The sequence below is a fragment of the Protopterus annectens genome, chromosome 14.part0 (genome assembly GCF_019279795.1).
Source record: "Protopterus annectens isolate FY-2018-M chromosome 14.part0, PAN1.0, whole genome shotgun sequence".
NCBI classification, from domain to species: Eukaryota; Metazoa; Chordata; order Ceratodontiformes; family Protopteridae; genus Protopterus; species Protopterus annectens.
Window position 1 is genome coordinate 143,815,241 of NC_056748.1, and position 22,988 is coordinate 143,838,228.

Sequence of the window (22,988 nt, forward strand, 5' to 3'; positions counted from 1 at the left end):
TGGCAATGTCTGTGGGATCAGTGTATTTTTGTCATTTTGGACTAATTCTGAGCATATCTGGGAATTCCCACCCAGGTTCCTAACATAACTAAAGAAAGCCTTGTGATTATCCTTAGTGTCCTGTGCAATTTTTCTCTCGAAGCTGGCCTTTGACGATTTTATGAGTGCCCTTAGTTTTTTGCTAATACTGATCAGAGATGCCTTCCCTTTTTGGGATTTTGCTCTATCATGTAGTAGCTTCCTCCTTCTATTGTATACTTTGTTTATGGCTGGGGTCCACCAGACAGGTCGTCTGCCTTTGGAGGATTGGGTCTTGGTTTTATTTGGGATTGCATGATCCATGCATTCCTGAAGGTGTTCATAGAATGCATTTATAAAGGATTCTGCGGTCTGGGCCGTATTTTCCACAGGCCCGGGGCTTTGAAGGATTCCACCTCGGTTTTGAGGAGTGTGAAATTTGCTTTAGAGAAGTTTTTCACTGTGGTTTTCTGGGCAGGGGTGGGGTCGGGATGTGAATATCCAGTGAGATCAGTTTATGGTCTGATCTTACCAGTGAGGATACACTTCTGGTCTGGAGCATAGAGTCCCCATGTTGGTGATGATCAGGTCCAGTATGTTTTCCCCTCTTGTGGGAGTGGTAACAAGTTGTTCCATAGCATTTGAGTTTATGAATTCTAGGAACCTTTGGGAAAGGGTGTTGGAGCTAGAGTAATGCTCCCAATCTATGTTTGGGTAGTTGACGTCGCCCAATATAATGGTGTTCGGAGAGACCTTCATATTTTCCAGTGTTCTCAGGAAGGCCGAGTGGGGTTCCTGGGTTTGGGAGGGTGGTCTGTAGCAGGCTATAAACTGGAAGGCAGTTTTACCCACTGTTAGTTGCACATGGATAGTCTCTGATGCTTCGTGCTTTGCCACCAACCTGGAGGTGTGGGTATCTTTGATGAATATCGATACTCCCCCTCCTTTTGTGGTTCGGTCCAAGTTTTGGGGCCGAAAAGCATGGTATGAGGTATAACCTGGTAGTGCTGGGGTGCTCTCGGGAGTCCTGAACCAGGTTTCTGTTACTGCACAGATATCGATGTTCTCCATGCTAAGGAGAGTTTGAGTCGTGCATCTTGAGGTTTAGACTTCTAGCGTTGAGTAGCACTACTCTTAGTTTCTTATCCCTTGTGATACCTATGGAGGTGGGCTTGTCTTTTGAGCCTTGCCTAAAAAAGGCACTATGGGGGTAGCAAGAGCCTTTGCCAATATCCGAAATCCCAGGGGTGACAGGTGCAAGCCGTCCCTAGCAAAGCATCGTGGCTTGTCGTGCATATCATCCAAAGCTGACAGGCATTGGATCCCCTTTGAATGACACCAATACTTAAGCCAATTGTTGAAATTGATCATCTTATCTTCATATTGTGGCATCATTCTTGGTGAGGGTAAGATGCTACTCAAGGTCAGGGTCATACCAGCCTGGGCTACATGCTCAGAGAGCTCCTCTATGTCTCTTTTCATGTAGTCCAGGGAGGTATGTCTCAGGTCATTCACACCAGCATGGACAATGACTGAGTCATATTTGTACTTGCCTTGGAGTGACCTGAGTGCTTGTGTTATGTGGCGGATCCTAGCGCCAGACAGGCTGCTCACCGTGACCTTCCCCTTGTTCAGCCTGGTGAGCGGGACGTCAGTGTGCCTGACGATAGAGTCACCTATTACAAGTGTATCAGGTGTGTTGTTTAGCCTTAAGGGCTGTGACTGTTCGGCACACTGGCTTTGTGAGATATGTGTTGCACGTGTTTTGTTTTGGGGTAGCGGTTGCTTGGGTGTCTGCTTTGGAGATCTCTGCTGCTTAAGCAGATCTTTATTTAATATTCTAATGAGGATTCTTCAACAATGCCACATAAGGATTTATAACTATATTCAATACGGTCAAGAGCAGAATAAATCACAAATACATAAAATGCGAACAGTCAACAAACTAAATTTCAGAAGTGGTCCACAGCAAGATGAATTACAACTTTACATATTCATATGATGTATACAAAATGCCACTGCACCCTTAATCTCCATGGTCAACTCTCCCAAACATTCTCAAAGCTGATTAAACAAAAACATCTTTTGCCTAAATCCATGTACATGCAAAAGCTAAAATAAGGCAATCTAAATGAAAAGCCCATCATAAAAACGTATCCCTTTGTCAAAATACTATGAGAGTTATTGTGATAAAGTGAAGAACCATGTTGTGTGTATACCACTGTTATTAATGAAGTTACTAGTGATAAACTCATAAAACATGCTCTTCCCTGAGTGGGGAACACCCTTACAGTTACTATGGTCTACTTTCTTCAGGTACTTAATCCAGCAAGTTGTTTGTACCCAATGGTAAATGGCAGTCGGAAATGCTGTCATGGAAATATCGGGGAAAAAAGGAAATTTCAAATTAAAATATAATATCCCTCTTTCTCAAACACTGTGATATATAAATGCTCTTCAACTACATTCTCTGTCATAAGCTGCAGATGGTATAATTATGAGAAAATCCCAGCTAGAGATGACATACTGAAATGGAGCGAGTCTTCTTTCACATAACACTGTGGAATATTTTTCTATCTCAGACTGGTTCTCGCTAGTCAGTCTTCTTTCACATAACACTGTGGAATATTTTCCTATCCCAGACTAGTTCTCGGCCTCAGTTTTTGATGGAGGTTGACTTTCCCTCTGCATTGTGTCTAACTTTTGCAAAATAACTAAGCTAAAAGGTACGAAAAACTCTTACTGAAATGAAGGGCATTTTTGGCTTCTTGGTCCATAAGAACTGAACACCACAAATGTATTTTGTTACAGTTTAAAAACTCATATATTCTCAGCAATGAGATACATGTACCACATTCCAAATGGTGTCAGGGTTTCTCCTCTGACTGCATGGTAGACAGCACTGATTTTCTGTTTTCCTGGTGAATCATTTTTTGTCCCAATTTTTCGTGTGCAACTCTATATCCACTGTTTCGACATTTAAGAGCTTGCATGTAATTATAGCACTAATGTTTGACAAAATGTGCGTACCAAGCTTTGTTCCAGATAGACGACATGTCAAAGGTATTAAGGTACACATTTGAAGACTTCAACGTAAAACATAGGAAAGAAAACTACATTGCGTGCTGGCGGAATAAACCTCAGGGTGAGTTTATGGAAGCTAACTTGTTTCTTGCGGAGTTACTAAGGGGTCTCCAGGACTACTCTGTTGCTGTTGGACTTTAATAACCAAAAGAATGAAAGAAGCAGAAATTCTGTCTATTTACGGGTGATATTCTTGACTGATTTCAAACAGATAATGTTTACATCTCTGTATGATTCTATGACATTGTGTTGCAACTCAGCAATTTACAAAAAAATTAAAGTACTACCACCAGAGAAGTCAGCATCAGGATGTAAAGGGCTTTTACTCAGCAATTCAAATCACCATGCCCAGCCAAATATAAATGACCATGCCACTATGTTGGTAACACTTTTCAATTTAAGGAGATGAGAGGTCAAGCAGGGCTGCAGTCAGTGGCTTGTCATAGCTTTATGGAAGACAATACAGCAGTGTCTAACAGACATATCCCCTGCCCAAGCAAGATAGGGAGATGTCTGAATTTGTTAACCTGGCAGTTTACACTGAAGGAGAGGGAGCCTTCCTTACTCCTTCTAATTCTAGTACACCTTTCTTCTCTTCTTCACAAGTCATACAGCAACGACAGAGGGTAGTATACAAAAGTTATGTTTAATGATGCATTATCTACAAACCAGACTTGGAGTTTTGTTACGTTAGTTATAACTCAGCCCTTTAGCTCTTTGATTCTTTGGATTAAGTGTGATAGAAGGCATTTTTCCTTCCTCCACAGTACTCCGTGATGAAGTAAGATTTATTTTCATTAGTCAGACTGTACTAGGTGTTACTGTGTCCCTATTGCTTATCTAAGCCTTATCTTCAGATCTCTGCTTTTAAGAAAAACTCCTACAGAATACATGAATGTTGTACTTCAACTTCCACAGCACTTCTAACCTACCAATACATTCAGTAAATGCTTTACTGATGTTCATTTTTCTAAGGCCTCATATTTTATACAAACACCAGTGTTTACTTTGTCAAGAGAATACCATGTCGATAGAATTCCTCACTCACCATTAAGTTAATATCTGAATGCTGAAACAGTTATTCTATGCACCTTAAAATCAGAAATTTTGGAGCTACATTGTTTGTTATTTTCATTCTGTACATTACTTTTATACTCTGCAGACCTTGTAATATAATTAAACGCTTTCTTCTCAAAGAACCTCACATTTATATACTCAAAGTTATTTCTTGAGCTATACATTTGCTGTTTTCTACTTCTTAGGCAGTCAGTATTTTATTTTATACCTGGAAAACTTAAGAAACAAATCAACTTTTAAAGCAGTATTTTATGAAACTTCTTTACAGCCAGTACAGCACATTCAGGTGTTAGAAAGAAACTGCATAATTTATACAGCTCTTCGGACAGTCGGTTCAAAATCATTTGACATAATCCAGAATATCTGTACAGCTACACACACACTCACACACACACACACACACACACACACACACACACACACACACACACACACAAAAGAACAACTGCAACACTTCCTGAAATAAGTCAATTTAGCAAAGTTAAAAATAAAAGGTGAAAAAATATGCATACCTATGTCATAAGCTAAAAAATCTGCAGAAAAACACTTGGCTCCATTACTCAAAGATGTGTCGTTATGAGTGTTTCCTCCAAAGATCAATATAGCTCCACTGATAAGAACAGCTGAATGAAGGTACCGTGCAAGACCACTCTCCCTTAAGATGATCCTGGAATAAAAGAGAAAGATGCACATAAGTGTATTGCCCCTTCCCCAAAGCGATCATTCTTATCTAATTGCAAGCATCAATATATGAAATCCACGTAGGATAATAAAGAGCTCCAGACAGAAATCTGTTTCTACAGAGATGTATTATGTAGCTCCTAGTGACAATCAAGAAATGCTTTCATTAACATTCAGTCCTTCCAGTGACATCTCCCACCCATGTTCTGCCACGGCTGATCCTAGATTATCATGGAAATCACAAGCATACAACACAAACACTTCGTGTTTGTCATATGAGCTTACTGTAAGCTGCTAATAGCCTTCATTTTTTACTCATAGGTGGTTACTATACATGTGGTCTAGGAAACCACAGAGGGGTCTAGCCCAGTTCACCCACTTGCTGCAGAATTATGTCTGGTTAAGTGATTTCCTCAGAGGGGCACATTAGGCAAAAAAAGGCTGAGGGACCCAAACCCCAGACTACAGGAAGCAGGACCGTTAACAGTTCATAATCATTATCAACCGTGCTAACTGCCAGTCCAAGGATGGATTCCTTCAGCCTTCATTTGCCCTATTGTGTGACTTCGGGAAATCAGTGTCAATGGCAGAACAGGCAGCACACTCGCCTTTGATTTAGAAGACTGTGGGTTCTATTCCCACACCAGGTAGATGGATTTCTGAAAGTCTAGTGCAGCATGGGAGGGGTTGTACTACTGAGTGTGTAATCCTTCAGATAAGATGTTAAACTCAGGCCTCACCTGCAGGAGTTGGTCATAGCTCAGGTGGATGCAAAGATCCCAAGGCACCTATCGAAAATGTATGGGGCAGTTCCCTGATGCCCTGGACAAATTTCCCTAGTAGTATGCAATACCACCTTGAGTCCCCCATGAAAAGAGGCTACTAGTGGGATTAACCTGGTTAACAAATTATAAATAAATAAAAAGTTAACCAAACAATCTTCTTTAAAAAGGCAGACGTATTTTATAAGAAACAAATGCAATTCCTGTGGTTATACTGCTTAACAACAAATGACTAAAGCACTGCACCTGCAAGTAAGTGTTTCTGCTAAAAGAATGACACCTACCTTCACATCTCTGGCACAAAGGTGTAACTGTTTCATTCCCCCTAATTTTGTGTACAAATCCAGTTTACTCTTCTTTCCTTTCTTCTATACTTCAAGAATTATTTTATTGCTTTATAACGCAAACAGACGTTAGAGGATTTTACTCAGGTAAATAGCAAATACTGGTGGTGTGATGGGTAGAGAAAATACACTAGTTTTCTGCTGCAAACTTCTATGTTTGCACCTGTATGAATAATTCTCCATCATGACTAAGCTGTAAATTATGCTTGATTTTTAAACCCTTCATTAGGCCATCAGTTTGCTTTCATGCTGGCAAAATATATCTTTGTAAATTAATCTAGACAAGATGTTTAGTATTAGCAGCACGCTATAATTAGCTACAGAATAACGACAGATCTCTGTGGGTAACATTGGACAAATCAGTCCCCCACAATTCTATGCCCACCTGGCTAAAATTTGTGGAAAGAAAGTATTTTATTAGACTTAGTCCTGCATCAGCAGACATATGTGTCCAGTTACCTTTTGCAAGCCTGCATGCCAAGTGTGTTTAACAGGTCAGTTTTCAGATTTAGCTAACAAACTAGTGTATTTTGCCAAACAAAATTTCTAATTCTGACATACAGTGCAGTACACTCACGTTTAAAATAAGTCTTTTAGCTGGTTATTACTATAACATTTTTTACGATTCATTTCTTCATCTGTGCTTTTTTTCTTTATTGAATACAGTCCTATAAGGAAAACGTGTTTGATTCCAGATGGTCTAATATTTTTCTGTTAACAACCAGTTCTGATCCTCTTGCTGAGGTACCAGACGTGATTGATAAAGGAGTGTACAGAGTTTCCAGCAATGCCTCTTGGTGTTTTTTTTCCTTCAAACTGCTTTTTATTTACAGTTTCATACTTTTATTATCTCATGTCCTCCTGTATCGTATTTCTGATAAGCACAATTCATGTGACTCTTTAATCTGTCTTTGGCAAAGGCCAGTTATAAATGCTGCACTACCTTACAGAACTGAGAGACACAGAAACACTTTATGAGGCTCCACAACTCCATGTACACAAAACTGGGAAAATAGGGGGTTGATGATTAGGGCTGCTTAAAGTACTGTACTTCATGTTTTACATAATCGTTAGAAGCATATACATGGTAGCTGTGCAAAAATCTCTCAAATGTTCTGACAACTTGTTTAAATCATGTTCCATTTTATGTGCAGCATCTAAAGATTCATCAGGCAGATGCTTATGAGAGGCACTGGAGTCTATCACTCCAATACTACATGCAAAGTAGCAAAGCCAACTGATGTGGCCAGTAAGGTGCAGGGCAGCTGGCTGCATGACCACTAACCAAATATCAACTAGATACCCATTATGATGTTGTATCCAACCCACCAACCCTATCCTAGACAGCTCTCACTTTAACATCCCAGCAAAAGACATCATCATCATCCAGCTTACAGGACACGCCAAATTACTAGGAGCAGACAAACTGAACTTTGACATTCACATTTCCATGACCATTAACAAAGTGCACAAAAAACTAGGAGCATTATATAGAAATCAGCAACTACTTACCAAAGCAGCTAAAAATTCAGTAACAAATTCTCATCTTAGCTCTACCCTACTCTACGCCTCTCCAATATTTACTAACCATAGACAATTCAACCTAAATAAGCTCGAAACCTGCTACAACAAAATTGCCAAATTTGCCACGGGGGCTTCCTACCATACTCACCACTGTCTCTCACTAGCAGAACTGGGCTGGCTAGAGCTCCCCCACCTCCTTCAATGGTACCAACTCACACTCACCCACAAACTAATAAACCAACCACTAAAAGTCCCATCCCTCCAAAATCTACTCCAACTCTACATAACCATGAGACCACTAAGATCCAGCCACAAAAACCTCCTACAGGTCACAAGAGCCATTAACTCTGCTGAAGAAGCATTATTCTCCTGCACTATAGCCAAACTCTGCGACTCCCTCCCATCCTCAATTACCTCTGTAACTTCTTGCACCCACTTCAAATCCTTACTAAAATCACACTTAAAAACTTGCCAGATATGCCCTTACAACCCCCCTCTAATACCATCCACTCCCCCCACCCACTACCTCTTTTGGCCCCCTATTAACAACCTACTCTTAGCAAGCTTGCCTACTCATGTTCTCAGCTACCTGCCACATAATATTAACTTCTTGTAGCAACAACTGCCAATGGCTGTTATGTACCTCAAAAACAGATTGAATCAATTGTTCACTGATGGATTTCAACTACATTTGTAAACATGTTTAGTATATGTCACCATATTTTAAAATTGTACTATGTTCTACAGCTCTTTTACATCTATATTTTATTCTTGTCTTACGTCCTCAGCTGGACTAATGTCTATATTTTAAATGCTATGTTTAACTGTATAATTTAAGTAATACTTAATGTGGAGCTTTTCTCCCTGGGCCTCTGCTGAAAATGGACCTGTGTCCAGTTGGACTCTCCTGGTCAACAAATGTAAATAAATAAATAAAATAAATAAATCCTCCATACTGCAGAAACAAAACAGGTGGGCCTGGACATAGGTTCATAGATAGGTACTAGGCTATAGGCCCAAGGGCCTAAGTAAGCCTAGACAACAATGTTCCCTGGCTTACGCCACCCAAGAAAGTTATTTTCCTGTGCCACTGTCGAGCAGAGTCACAGAAGTGAACCTGGGGGTGTATTTCCAATTTCCCATCCACTCATCAAGATTTTTCTTGAAGAGTGCTAATGAGGAACTTTGCTGGACATAGATGGGTAGCTTGTTCCAGAGTATGGGAAGTCTCTGGGACAGGAATCTATCCCTCCGGCATGTCCTGTTTATTGTGGTGACAAGGTTTAGTTCCCTAGAGCGTGTAGCTCGGAGGGATTGGGATTTCTTTAGGTATAGCATGTCTAACAGCTCTGGGTTTGACATAGCTTTATATGTTAGGCAGAGATCACCTTGGAGTAGGCGATATACTATGGAGTAAAGCTGGAGTTTTTTGAAAGTCAGTGTAGGGCATCTGTTTGAGACCAGTAATCCTCTTTGTGAGATACTACTGTGGCCTTTCCAGCTGCTGCAGATGTCTTGTGAGGTACATTCCAAAAGGGGCTTTGTACTCTATAATGGGTCTAATGAGTGTCGAGTAGAGGGGAACAATGACCTCTTTTTTCCTAGATGAGAAACCTTTTGTGATTAGGTGTGCCACTTAGAAGGATTTCCTGACTACTGTGGTGATGTGATTATCGAAGGAGAGACTAGTGTCCACCTGGGTCCCAAGGTCTCATCACACATCACATTCGGTGTTAAGTAGACTGCCACCTATATGGTAGCTCATGGGTACTGAGTTTTTACCAAAGAGGATGACAATGCACTTTTTGACATTAAGCTTGAGGCCATGACTCTGACACCAGGCATCTGTCTCAGTGAGGCCCTTCTGTAGGATGTCCACATCATTTGGGGACTCGACTATGGCTCCTAGTTTGCAGTCACCTGCGAATGTCATTAGCCAAAGGCCTTCTGTGTTAGCCTGTACTTCAGAGAAGTAGACACCAAACAGGAGAGGTCCCAGAACTGAACCCTGTGGTACTCCACTTGTCATTGGTCTGAAGTCAGATTTGGAGTCTGCTACTTTCACAGTGTGGTTGAGTCAGTGAGCCAGTTGGCAACTCATCTTGTGATGTAGGGATTTATACCTAGTTTAGTGCATTTAGCTATAATTCCAGAATGGGGGATGGTGTCAAAAGTCTTGGCGAGATCTAGATAGGCTGTGTGAACCACCTTACCCTCGTTTACGGCTTTGGTGACTGCTTCAAAGAAGTCAATCAGGTTCAGAAGGCATGATCTGCCTTTCACAAACCCGAACTGGGTAGGGTCCAGAGTTTGGAGTTACCAATGTCTTTGTTTATGAGTTCCATGATGATATGTTCCATGGTCTTAAAGACCAGGCTCGTCAGGCCAATAGGGCAATAGTTCCCAGGATCAGTGGTGGCTCCCCCATTGTAGAGTGGGATAACTGTTGCTGTGCACCTCTCAGTGGGCACAAAGCCTGACGTGCGGCTATGATTGAACATGATGCTTAGGTGGGGAGCCAGTTTGTTCTGAAGTTCGTGTAAAACGCAGCCTGGGATGTTGTCCAGTCCCATGGATGCTGTGTTTTTAGCTTTAGAGAGTGCAGCTTTTACCTGCGTAGTTGTGATTACAGGGACTCTGCATTCTTCCTGTACAGATATGGGCCCTTTAGGGGTGAGGGGGGGGGCTAAAGTTAGCACTGAACCTATCTGCCAGGATGTTGGCAATATCAGTTGGTTCTGTAATTTTCATGCTGTGGTGCTGTAACTTATAGCAGATATGGGTGTTGCTATTGAGATTCTTGACATAGCTATAGAATGCTTTGTGGTTGCCCTAGAATAAGTGGCGATTTTGTTCTCATAGCTAGCTTTGGAGGATCTTATAAAGGATTTCAACTTCTTACGGAGGCTGACCAGGAGCTCCTCCACTCATGGGATTTTACTCTCTTTTGCAACAGTTTCTTCCTTCTGTTATAGAGTTTTTTTATGGCAGGGGACCATCAGATCGACTTCCTTTTTTTGGAAGATAGCGTCTTGGTTCTTTTTGGGATAGCACGATCCATGCACTCATGTTAAGTGCTTATAGAGTGCATTTGTGTAGGATTCAGCAGTTGTAACACTACTGTCCATCTGTATGGGTGTCATGAAGTTCACCACTTCTGTCTTAAGAAGCATAATGTTGGCTTTGGAGAAATGTTTTACCGTGGTTTCCTTAATGGGGATGGGGGCAGGATGTGGATATCAAAGGTGATTAGCTTATGGTCAGATCTGACCAACAAGGAGTTGACTTCAGGTGTGGAACACCGGTCACTCATGTTGGCAATAACTACATCTAGGATATTGTTGCCCCTGGTGGGGGTGTGGATAAGTTGATCCAGGGCATTAGAATTTATGAATTCCAGAAAGTGTTGAGCGAAGGAGTTGGCACATGAGTAGCTTTCCCAGTTAATAGTGGGGTAGTTGAAATCGCCCATTATTAGGGTGTTTGGTTGAACCCTAATATTTTCCAGTATATCAAGAAAAGAGGAGTGGGAATCCTGGGGCATGGTGGGGAATCTGTAGCAAGCTACAATTTGGATTGCAGTTTTGCCCAGAGTTAGTAACACTTGGATAACCTTGGATGCATTATGCTGAGCAACTAGCCTGGAGGTGTGGATATCCTTAATGAATATGGACACACCTCCACCTTTAGTGTTTTGGTCCAGGTTAGTTGACCGAAAAGTGTGGTATGAGTTAGAGCCTGGTAATGCAGGGGTGCTCTCTGGAGCCTTGAACCAGGTCTCAGTCACTGCACAGATATCGATGTTCTCCATTTTAAGGAGTGCCTCAAGGGAGTGCATTTTGAGATTTAGACTTTTAGCATTGAGTAGCATTACCCTCAGGTTTTGCTTGCCTGTTTCTGTTACAGTGGTGAATTTGTCATTTGAACCTTGCCTAAAAAAGGCACTATAGGGGTGGCAAGAGCCTTAGCAAGTATCCAGAATCCCAGGGGTGATGGGTGCAGACCATCTCTGGCAAAGCATCATGGTCTGTCGACCACATCGTCCCAAGCAGACAGATACTGGAGCCCCTTAGAATGACACCAGAAGCTTATCCAATTGTTGACGTCAATCATTTTGTCCTTGTAATGCGGTATCATTCTGGGCGATGGCAGGATGCTACTCAGGACTAGGGTTATACCTGCCTGGGCTACAAGATTGGAGAGCTCTTCCATGTCTCTTTTCATGTAGTGCTGGGAGGTACATCTCAGGTCATTCACACCAACATGGACAATGACAGAGTCATATTTGTACTTGTTGTGGAGTGACCTGAGTGCGTTGGTTATGTGGCAGATCATGGCACCCGACAGGCAGCTGACAGTAACCTTCTCCTTGTTTAGCCTGGTGAGTGGGACATCAATGTGCCTGACTATAGAGTCACCTTTGACTAGTGTGTTGGGTACGTTGTTTTTGCCTTATGCGCTGTGGTTGAGTGGCACAATGAATCTGTGGGCTATGTTGTGTTGGGGCGGTGGAGGTTTCTTGCATTTCTACTTTGGAGGTCTCTATTGCTTGAGCAGATTATTACTGAGAGCCTCCACAACTGTTTTTGTGTTTCTGTGTGGATTTTGGTGGTATACGTTTAGTGGGACTATGTGACAAGTGTGGTGTGGTGCAAGTGTTTACCTTCTCCTCTTGACTATCATGTTCAGTCTTGGTTGGAGAGAGCTTTACCTCCAGTTTGGCTAAATAAGTGCATCTCTCACAGGCTGTAGTGTTGGGTGGGAGGAGGAGAGGGTTGTCTGTATACTAGAGGCAATTGCCACATTGCCCCAAGATGCCCAGATTCATCAGATAGACAGGAGAGAACACAGAGATGACCCTTGGACATGCCTGAATAAAAAAACTATTTTCCTCTAGACAAGTGAGAAAAGTGAGTACAAGAGCTATTTTTCTCTAAGCAAGTGAGGAAACTAAGTGCAAAAACTGTTTTCCTCTGGGTAACGAGGAAGGTTGAGTGCTGTAGCAATTTGTAGCTTATTTAATGCTTACAACAAATTCTGAACAAGTGCTAAGCACAAATAAGCAAATTCAAGTGCTAAAACTAAGAATCTGTATCTGAACTAGACTAGTTACAAGAAATAAACAAGTGCAAATGCGAGCTTTTAAATCAGAAAGTTGAAAGAGATTGAAAAATTGCCCAGACAGCCAATAACTGCAATTTCCGGGCCAGAAACTGCTCCTTATGTGGTAGATAGGTTACCTAGTGCTTACCACTCCCACTGATAAGCTAGAAGGCTTCCCTCCATCACAGAAAGGCTTGGGGGGCTCAGGAGCTTACAAACAGCCCAAGCATGCATGCCTCATGGTAACTGTGCACACACAGAGTAATGCCGTCATATCTCATATGATCCATAGAGACCGGGATACCATATTTAGGAAAAGTGGGTATGGACAGACAAAGTGTGATGGAGATACTCCATTAGTGCTAAACCCAAACAATGTTCAGAAAGATTCTCTTTCTGGAGAAGATTTGTGTGGATTGGAAGTAAATTGGTGGAAATATTACATGCACCATACACTACCATCAGACACAATAAGAGGTGATCATGAGTACATGCACCACACACTAACATCAGAGACAATAAGAGGTGATCATGAGTACATGCACCATACACTAACATCAGAGACAATAAGAGGTGATCATGAGTACATGCATCATACACTAACATCAGAGACAATAAGAGGTGATCATGAGTACATGCACCATACACTAACATCAGAGACATACACTAACATCACAGACAATAAGAGGCGATCATGAGTACATGCACCATACACTAACATCACAGACAATAAGAGGCGATCATGAGTACATGCGCCATACACTAACATCAGAGACAATAAGAGGCGATCATGAGTACATGCGCCATACACTAACATCAGAGACAATAAGAGGCGATCATGAGTACATGCGCCATACACTAACATCAGAGACAATAAGAGGAGATCATGAGTACATGCACCATACACTAACATCACAGACATACACTAACATCAGAGACAATAAGAGGTGATCATGAGTACATGCGCCATACACTAACATCAGAGACAATAAGAGGAGATCATGAGTACATGCACCATACACTAACATCACAGACATACACTAACATCAGAGACAATAAGAGGTGATCAAGAGCAATGGTAAAAAAATAACATATCCAAGGATGGCCAGGCATGAATACAGATCTTTTCTTGATCAAAAGCAACCAAAATTAAAGCAGGGCGTAACTATACTAACTGCTTGAGAAGCTTCCATTGTGACAGAAGAAGAAAAAAAATAATAATGGTAGATTTGTGGCAGTAAGGGTGTCCTGGCAAGGGAGCAGGATTACACTGGCATGTATTTACATTCCACCAAAAACTGCTTTTACTGAGCTTAAGAAAATTTGGGAGAAATTATCAGCTTTCAGCAGGAAATATTTCTTAAACATGGGGAATGGAACTTGATTTGCAATAATGAAAATGCATATGGGGGACCTAGAAGGGAAAAAATAACAAAATAGGGTAGATTTCTGAAGAAATTTATGAAAATATTTGGTATGGAGGATGTGAATTCAGTAGAAGGAATGCAAAGAATTTACATATTATTCTCTAAGGTACAAAACTGGGCTAGACTACATAGGAATTATGTTTCACAGAAACGTGTGCATTTAACTGAAAGCTTTTACCCACATCCAACAACTATTTCAGATTATGCACCAATAAAAACTAAGGTAAAAATTAGGGTGACAGATTAAAAATGAGACACCGGCGCTTTCCCACGTACCTGTTAAAAAGAGAGGAATTTAAGGAATGGGTAGTGGAAGTTATTCAAAACTTATTAGGAAAGAGAGAAATTTCTTCAGAAGTTATAGCTACTGAGATGGATAAAATGAAAATGGAGTTTAAAAATGTAGTAGAAATAAAAGAAAAATAAATAATACAGTAGCTGAAAAAAGTTAAAGTACTGTAGACGAAGGGGAATCTCACACAAGAGGTACAAATGCAGAGTACTCAAGAGAACATAAGTGAGCATCTGGATAATATGTAAAAGTTTAAAAAGATTGCTGTTAAGTAACCTTTTTTGATAATAACTCTAGTGCGCAACAACATTTAGCACAGTGACTTAGGCAATCAGAAAGTAGAAAGGGTTGTTGCCAACCTTAAGGAGGTTATAATAAGTAAAATAACCAGAAATCCTGTACAGCGACTCCCTAAATCAACTATGGTAGTGCTAACTTGACTAGTGACCATATCTAAACAAATAAAATAAGGCATGGCCATGGTATAATGTTTTTTTTTCTTTTACCTGCTTTAAATATATTTGCGGCTCCCTAAAAACTGCTACTACACTAACAACCTTTACATTTATTACTTAATCTAATTCTGAGGTCATTGTTGTTAGGATATCGTATTCTAATAATAATTTACTGGTGACTTCCTCAAATAACTGTTCCTTGGCTTATACATTAGTGACCCCATTATACAGCTGAATATCAGTATTACTCTGTTTAGCGACTACCATCAGAATGTCACAGTAATTGCTCTAGAGTTTTTGATGTTTCAAGAAAGTCTTTCTATTGGTAAGTAACAGACTGTTGGTAAACAGCAGACCAATGTCAACCATCAGAAAGACTTAATTATGATTTGTTGCTTTCAATGGTTGGAGGAAGCTTTCCTTTTGGTAAATAGGCTGGTGACCCCCCCTAAAATAATGCTATTTAACCAGCAGCTACATTAAATGGGGTATGTGAAGATAGGTGAAGGCTGTCAGCCTAGCCAGGTAGAATTTTGTAGATAATTCTGTCATTTGTAAATATTAATATAAGCCACAAGCTCGTTCTCTTAAATGGAAGAAAACTGTGTTAAATGTGGAACTGCAAAAATGTAACAACAGTGCCCTCTGCTGTAGGAAAGCTTATAAGTCAAGCAGTGTATAAAGGTTAGATCACATAACCCGGAGCCGAGATGTCTGTATGAAGGAATTCTTGCTTTTGTTTTGAGACTAGAGTTAATTGCTAGAATTTGCATGAATAATGTCTTTTATTGCTGTAGCTTCCTGACCAGGTGCAAGGTCAAAAGGGCCTGTTACACTCTGAGCTTCTGTTAGCCCGGGAAACAGAAAATAATGATTTTATATGAAATGAGTCAGTGGTACTGTGTTATCAATTTAAGGACAGAGAAACTCAGAGCATTTAGCATCTTTCTTGAGAACATTCAACATCATCAGCACTCTGTCTATGCTCTATATCTAAGTTTATTTTAGAACTGTGTTTTCTCTTAGATATAACTAGGAAATAGGAAGATTGGATTCGTTTTTTTTTTTTCTGTATTGATGTCAGAACATTTCTACTGTATTATTTTAAGCATTTCTCTGTGATTTCTGAACTCTTGACAAGCATTGTGTAGTAAGAAGTATTGTCTTGTGTTTTTATTTTTTACTATTAAATATTTTTAAACCTTTCAACTGTGGCTATTTTGTGTACACATAATTTAAGCTCTAGAGTACATTGCATGTATATAGTGATACTGTCCAGGTCACTCCAATAAGCTTTGCTGTTCAGTCACACTTACCATTTGGATAATAATATTGCACAATAATAATTGGACACCCTTTGTTAAGGGCCTTTTTAGTAGCTAACATTAATGGTTGGTGGCAGTAATTTCAACCTTACAGGCTGGCAGAGAAGAGGGCATAGCTGGAGAAACTGTGCCAGCCTTCCCCAGGAGTGTCTGTGTTTGTATATAACTAATATCTTAAAGTGTGTGTGTATCAGCTACTTGGGCAGGGACACAAAGCACTGGTTGGACAGAGAGGGTGCTGGAGGTTTTAGCTTGACCACTAGGCTGAGATCTGGACCCTATAGTTGTGCCAGTGAAGAGTCTTATTGGGGATCTGGAGAGAAAAAGAGAAATCAGCCCCAGACTGAATGTGATCTATGTGTGCTTTTAAGGGAAATTGTACTTTTCTGTGTGTGTATTTGTTATCCTCCCCTATGTGGACACCCCATCACTGGTGTTAGTGATGAGGATTGAGGCTCCTTGATTGCTGGGCCAATGCATGGATGTCACAGGGTAACTAAGACATTTTATGCAATGTTGACTAGTGGCGATCTTTTAAATGGTAAAATAATGATTAACTAGCGACCACCTTAAATGTGTTAACTAAGTCATTTTTCTGTTACTCTGACCAGTGAATATCTTTTAAACTGTTATACTATTACATTTATGTTTCTACTGCTAGAATAAGACTTTTCTTTAGTTAACTAAGTTGGCTTTTCTTTAGTTAATTAAGCTAGCAACTTCCTCTAATAATGCTATCTAACTATCAAGGACCTTAGATTTGGAAACCAATTCATTTGTGGGTTTTTGACCCAAGAGTATTCTTACACAATTATATTCTTCACACTCTCTGGTAATTAGGCTGGCAACCTCCCCAAACAATCCTTAACTAGCGACTATCTTTAAAGGTGTTAGTAAATGCATTCCTTGGGCTATTTTGACCCACAACAATCTCTTCAACTGTTAGATTACTGCATGTAATGCAAGATTGAAGTGTTTCTTTGTTAAATAGGCTGGTGACTTCCTCAAATAATGTTTATTTAATTAGAAACTCCTTTTAAATAAGGAAACTAATGCATTTCTGTGGTTAACTGTTAGCAAACAATTCTACTATTGATTACAGGCTAGTGACTATCTGAAATAACTGCTACTAGGTTTAAAAGGCTAATTGGCTACTCTTTAACAAAACTTCTATTATTACTTGAACAGTTGTTTCCATTAAACAATTATTCTAATACACTTTTATGGTCTTAGTATTTGGAATACAGTACTGTTTTTGTGAGATATTTTCACTATCTTTGAACATAAATTGGTTGTTCTGACTATTTCAACATGTACTAAATAGTATACAAATGTTTTTTGCCTCTTACCAGTTGGGCAAAAAGAAACAAAACAGTATTTGGAACTGTAAATATTTTATTTTCTTCAATGTAAAACAAAATAATGCACATTTGTACTCAAGCAGTCTAATTTCTCTTCAATGTTTTATAAAAAACAGCATTTAGTGTGCTCTAAATGCCTTACATAACCTTCTACCCTCCTGCTACAAATAAGTCTTTGTTTTCTCTTGCATCTCGCCATATTCTAAGCTCATTCATTTCCCTCAATCTCGCCTATATTTCCTTCCTTTCATCCTTTTTCTCATCCTGATTCTCCATTCTCACAGCTATCCCCGCCTTTTTATTTCAGATACTTCTATCCAACCAAACAGCAAAGCAATCCCTATCGCTAAAAAATCCCAGCAACGTCAACCATAAAGGAAACGCAACAACAACAACAAAGGGTCTTTCACATCAGCTAAAGGAGTGCTTGCTATACCACCAGCTTCTCTACTGCCTTACAGACCCAGACTTCAATGTATGTTTTTATTTTAACTAATTAGCACTGTAACATAACTGTAATTTGTCCAAAGGCTCCCTCCGTGCATCAACACAACTCAAAACCCTAATCTCCCCTCCTTCCCATAGTCTGTAATCCATTAATAAATCTTGCATTTACCTCCCCAGCTAATAATCACCCATGAATTTAATTAATATAAATATCTCTCCAAAAACAAGCATTCAAGCAGTCTCCGTCAATCCCTTACAACTTGTTTTATCATGGATAGAAAGAATACGTTACCATTCTACAATTGTCTACACTACAAACTCCTATAGTGCACACACTAAGCACTGCCTATAAACTAATACAATCTGTGTCAGAGAACTGCAAGTACTCACTGACAGGTTACTGAGAGACAGCAGCCTTGGCAACTCAACCTGCTCCGTTTGCCTACCCTACCCCCTTTCCCTACCCACCCCCTCTACTCCTACCTTTATAGTTGTATGCACTCCACCCACATTCCAAACAGCCACATACCTTCACATTTAAATTTATTTCCCCCATCCACAATCAACAACTAATTAAACAGACCGCCTCCGAAAGTATGTCACCTGCTAGTCCTTAGCCTATTATAAACCTTCTGCTACAGCCCATTTGACATATGTTTTTGACATCACTATACCCTTTACTTTCTTTCAAGATGTTACTATTATCCTGTCTAACCTCATTACCAGCAATCCCTAACCTCATCACACCACTATCATCTTAAATCTCCACACACAGTTACACATTAACATCTACAACCAAACACCCCTTAAACCAATTAACTTCTGAAACATCTCAATTCAGCTATTTCACTATACCCTTCCATATGTCTCCAGCCCCTGACTAGCTGCCACTATGCCCAGTAAATCCAACTTTATGCAACTCACTCCAAATACAAGAACAAAATGCAACCAACTGTACTCATATCTAATCTCCATTATGTTTCAAAGTGGAGGCATACATCCAAACCCAGGACCAACTATAAATCCCGAACCCAAAGTTGACCCTAAAAAACTAAATATAACAACACTGAACCTAAGAAGTATATGCAAATACATAACCCCACTACACAGCTGGATATATCAAAACAAATCTGATATACTAGCCCCGACTGAAACATTGTTAAACCTCAACATAAAACATACCAAAATTACACCTCCCAACTTTGCCATTACTAGATTAGATAAACATAAAAATAAAGGCAGAGGGATAGCCCTTCTATACCATTCTGTTTTCAGCATTACACCCTACTCAAACAATATACCCACCTTTTCCAACTCTGAGATACCAATATCCTTTCTGATCCTTAATAAAACTAAAAGAATATATAGTATCTCATCCACCGGGAAACAATATACCTGTCATGAAAGATATACTAACCTGGACATCCCAAAAAAATAATGAGACAGTAATCCTAGGTGACATGAACATTGACTGCCATTCCAGTCAAGCTGCCTCCCCTATAATAATATTAACCTGTATGTTCTTTTTTTTTACAACTAATTAACAGCCCAACTCGGTACAACAAAGACTTCACTCGCCAATCTCCACTAGACTGGATCCTAGTACTTCACCCAACCAATTTCTCCTCCTCAAGCACACTCTGTTTCACTTAGTGACCATCTTCCCACATTTGCTATTACAGCCAACACCTACCAGCTAAAACATACACTCTGAAATCAGTCATAAACTCAACTAAATTCAGTCAACAAAAATTTAATGATCTACTCCAAAAAATCAACTGGACACTCCTAAAACTCCTGCCTCTCAATGATGCTGTCCACTACTTCAATACCTTTTCAAAAATACTTGATAATCTAGCCCCCCCATGAATAAAAGGAGCATGGCAACCCGATGGAGTACCCCAAGACTGAATATATTAACTGATGAAACAAAGATAGCAAGCCTGGAATTCCTGGAAACAAAATACAACAGAGCAAAATCTCATCCACTTCAAAACACTCTGCAACAACATGAATAAACTAGTAAACAAAATCAAGAAATCTTACTCCTCATACCTTTAACTACAACACAAATGCAACCCCCAAAAATTCTGGCACTCAATATCAACCCTTCTCAACTCAGGGACAAGCAAACACTCTCCAGCACTCGATGTCCCACCATCCCTTATAGCAAAAGACTTCAATAAGCACTTTATAAAATGTATAGCTGACCTAACAAACAACTCCAACACAGGACCCCCTCCTCATGCACCTCCAACCTGAAACACCAACAATTTCTCATCAGCCAACTCAGACCCTGCCCACAACAACACACATAACCAACACAAAGACAGCCAGTCCTCTTTTTTCATTTCAGCCCATACCCACAGCAACCATAAAAACCTACTACTCAAACTAAAACTTTGTTCCACATCAGCAGATAATCTTCCTCCACAATATCTTAAAGTTGCAGTTGACTCAGTTGCCTATCCAATCCACATCCTAATAAACAGATCTCTGATTGAATCTGTAGTCCCTATCATGTAGAAATGATCTCATATCACCTCTATCCACAAAGGAGGTAATGCCACAGAAATATCCAACTTTTGCCCCATATTCATCTTATCTCCTATATCCAAAATTCTCGAAAGGTGTATCAACCAACAATTAATGACTTCTCTACTGCAGAATAACCTACTTACTCAAATTCGGTATGGCTTTTGACCTGGACATACTACATCCACATGCTTTAATATCTTTTACAAATACAGACAATGGTGGAATTGTCTGCATATTGCTCCCTGGGGAGAGGAAGTATGTAAGTTATTTGTGAATATATTACACAGTAAGGAACCTAGGACGGAGCCTTGAGGGTCTTCTGTAGGGTTATGAAGATCCAGAGAAAGCTGGTTTGGCCATTACATGGTTTTCTTCTGATCATGTAGGAAACTTGGAAACCACTGTACTGTGGTGGGGAAGCATCCTAGTTTAGACAGTGTGTTGAGAAGTAACGCATGAGAAACCATGTCAAGCATTTTACAGAGGTCAAGGAACACTATGGAAACAGTTTCCTTCCTGTCTGGCCCTATTCATGGTATTTATAAAGGATGTTCTTTTATTATTTATCAAATATATTTAAACTTTTCATTGTGGCTGGTCCTTTAGAGAATATTTTAACTTGTGAGAAAACTCACATCTGTTTGACTCTCTGGCCACTCCTGAAAGCCTTGCTGCATTGGTCAAACTACCATCTGTATTAATACTAATTTCACTCAACATAATTGGGTATCCTTGTAAGAGCCTTAGAGTAGCTGGCTTGGGAGTGTCTGGTGGCAGTAACTACCTTACAGTCTGAGGTGAAGGGGGCATAGCAAGTAAACCTGTGCCAACCTTCCCCAGGTGTGTGTGTGTGTGTGTGTGTGTGTGTGTGTGTGTGTGTGTGTGTGTGTGTGTGTGTGTGTGTGTGTGTGTGTGTGCGCGCGCGTGTGTGTGTGTGTGTGCAAATCAAATCTCAAAGAGTATGTGTGTATCAGCTGCTTTGGGCAGGGACATGCAGCACTGGTTTCACAGAAAGGGTGCAGGAGGACTTGGCTTGAACACTTGACTGAAGACTTAACTCAACAGCTGTGCCAGTAGGAAGCTTTAGTGAGGACCTGGGGAGAGAGACGGAGAGAAACCCAAACTCCGGGCTAAGTGTGTTCCCTGTCTGCTCTTAAGGGAAATTGTGCATGATGCAGAGAGCTGCATCTGGAAATACTGAATGTATCCATTTTTGTTGCAAGTGAATGTCCCTCTCCAGTGTCAGTGGTGAGGATTCAGGCACCTTGATTACTGGCCCAGAGAGGGGATGTCACACAACACACACCACAGTAAATCACTATTTGAACTCCCCAACAAACTGGTATACATCCATCTCTCATGCACAACTTAATCTACAAACCCACTGACCGACCTGCTGTGGACAAGCTAATTAAACTCTATGTACCTAACAGGTCTTTAAGATCAGACAACAAAAAAACAGCTAGCAATCTCCAAAACTTCAGAACGATCAGGTCACTGTCTATACTCTTTCTCTGTCTCAAAATTATGGAACTCTCCCTCTCCAGCCACCAGATCAATCCCAGGCCAGAGACTCAAAGACTCTTTAAAAGAACACCTAAACAACACGTCTCTGCACATGCACAAAACACCAGTCTAATCTCCCTTCTACCTCAGCTACCACAAATTCCCCCCTTTCTCCTTCTATCTCTTTAAACTCCCATATCTATGAAGCCCCACCACTTACTCTCTTTCTGTTGTCCCAATCTCAGTCTGTATCGTCTTCCTGTCTCTCAACTCTCACTATGTTTGCAGTTCTAAAACTGATATGCTATTACTCTTCTTTCCAGACCAATGTGAAGATTTTCTTGCAGGAGTTAGAGTGGGCCTTATCACATCATTTACTTCTTTATACGTCAAGCCTAAATTCACCTCATCCAGTGTGTGCTGCTAACCTGAAACCTTATTTTCTGTATCTCCAACTCCCATGAAGCTCATTGTATTCTAAATGAGTGCCATGTTTACTTGTTTCTAACTACATTGTTTACTTACTTCTCACATCTCTCAAGGAAACTATTGCAATGTTAAGCACATGAATATGTCTTAAGATTTTTAATTAGCTCTACGTTAAGTTTTTAATCTGATCATGTATTATGTTGTAAAGTATTATCAAGCTATACATTGTAAAGTTATAATCTGTTCATTGACTCACTAAAATGTCTGTATGTGGAGCTTCTCTTACAGGGCCTATGCTGAAAATGGGTTCTGTGAACCAGTCGGACTATCCCAGTAAACAAATGTCAAATACATAAATAAACAGAAATAAGTAAAATGTATTAGAGATAATTCAGAATTTTGGGAAATTTGAACAAAGCAGAGAAATGTGGAAAATGAGAAAAAGTGCACATGGAAATATTTATGGAAGACTTAATTGTGCCAAGGTTAGAGGCAGATGAGGCGCAAAAATGAACAGTCAACACAGGAGGAGATGAAATAAAAATGGCGACGTATAAACATTCTGCAGGAAAATTTCCAGGAACAAATGGCATTG

At 40.1% G+C, this 22,988-nt stretch overlaps 1 protein-coding gene across 1 annotated transcript in view; it reads right to left on the bottom strand.

Moving 5' to 3' along the window:
- The window catches only part of ATRNL1 (attractin like 1), a gene marked incomplete in the record, with an annotated part of 6,064,901 nt that overhangs the window by 3,979,020 nt on the left and 2,062,893 nt on the right, over positions 1–22,988 (bottom strand). The window contains 1 exon segment of the mRNA XM_044055896.1: positions 4,692–4,846. Within this exon segment, the coding sequence (XP_043911831.1) occupies positions 4,692–4,846 (155 nt within the window).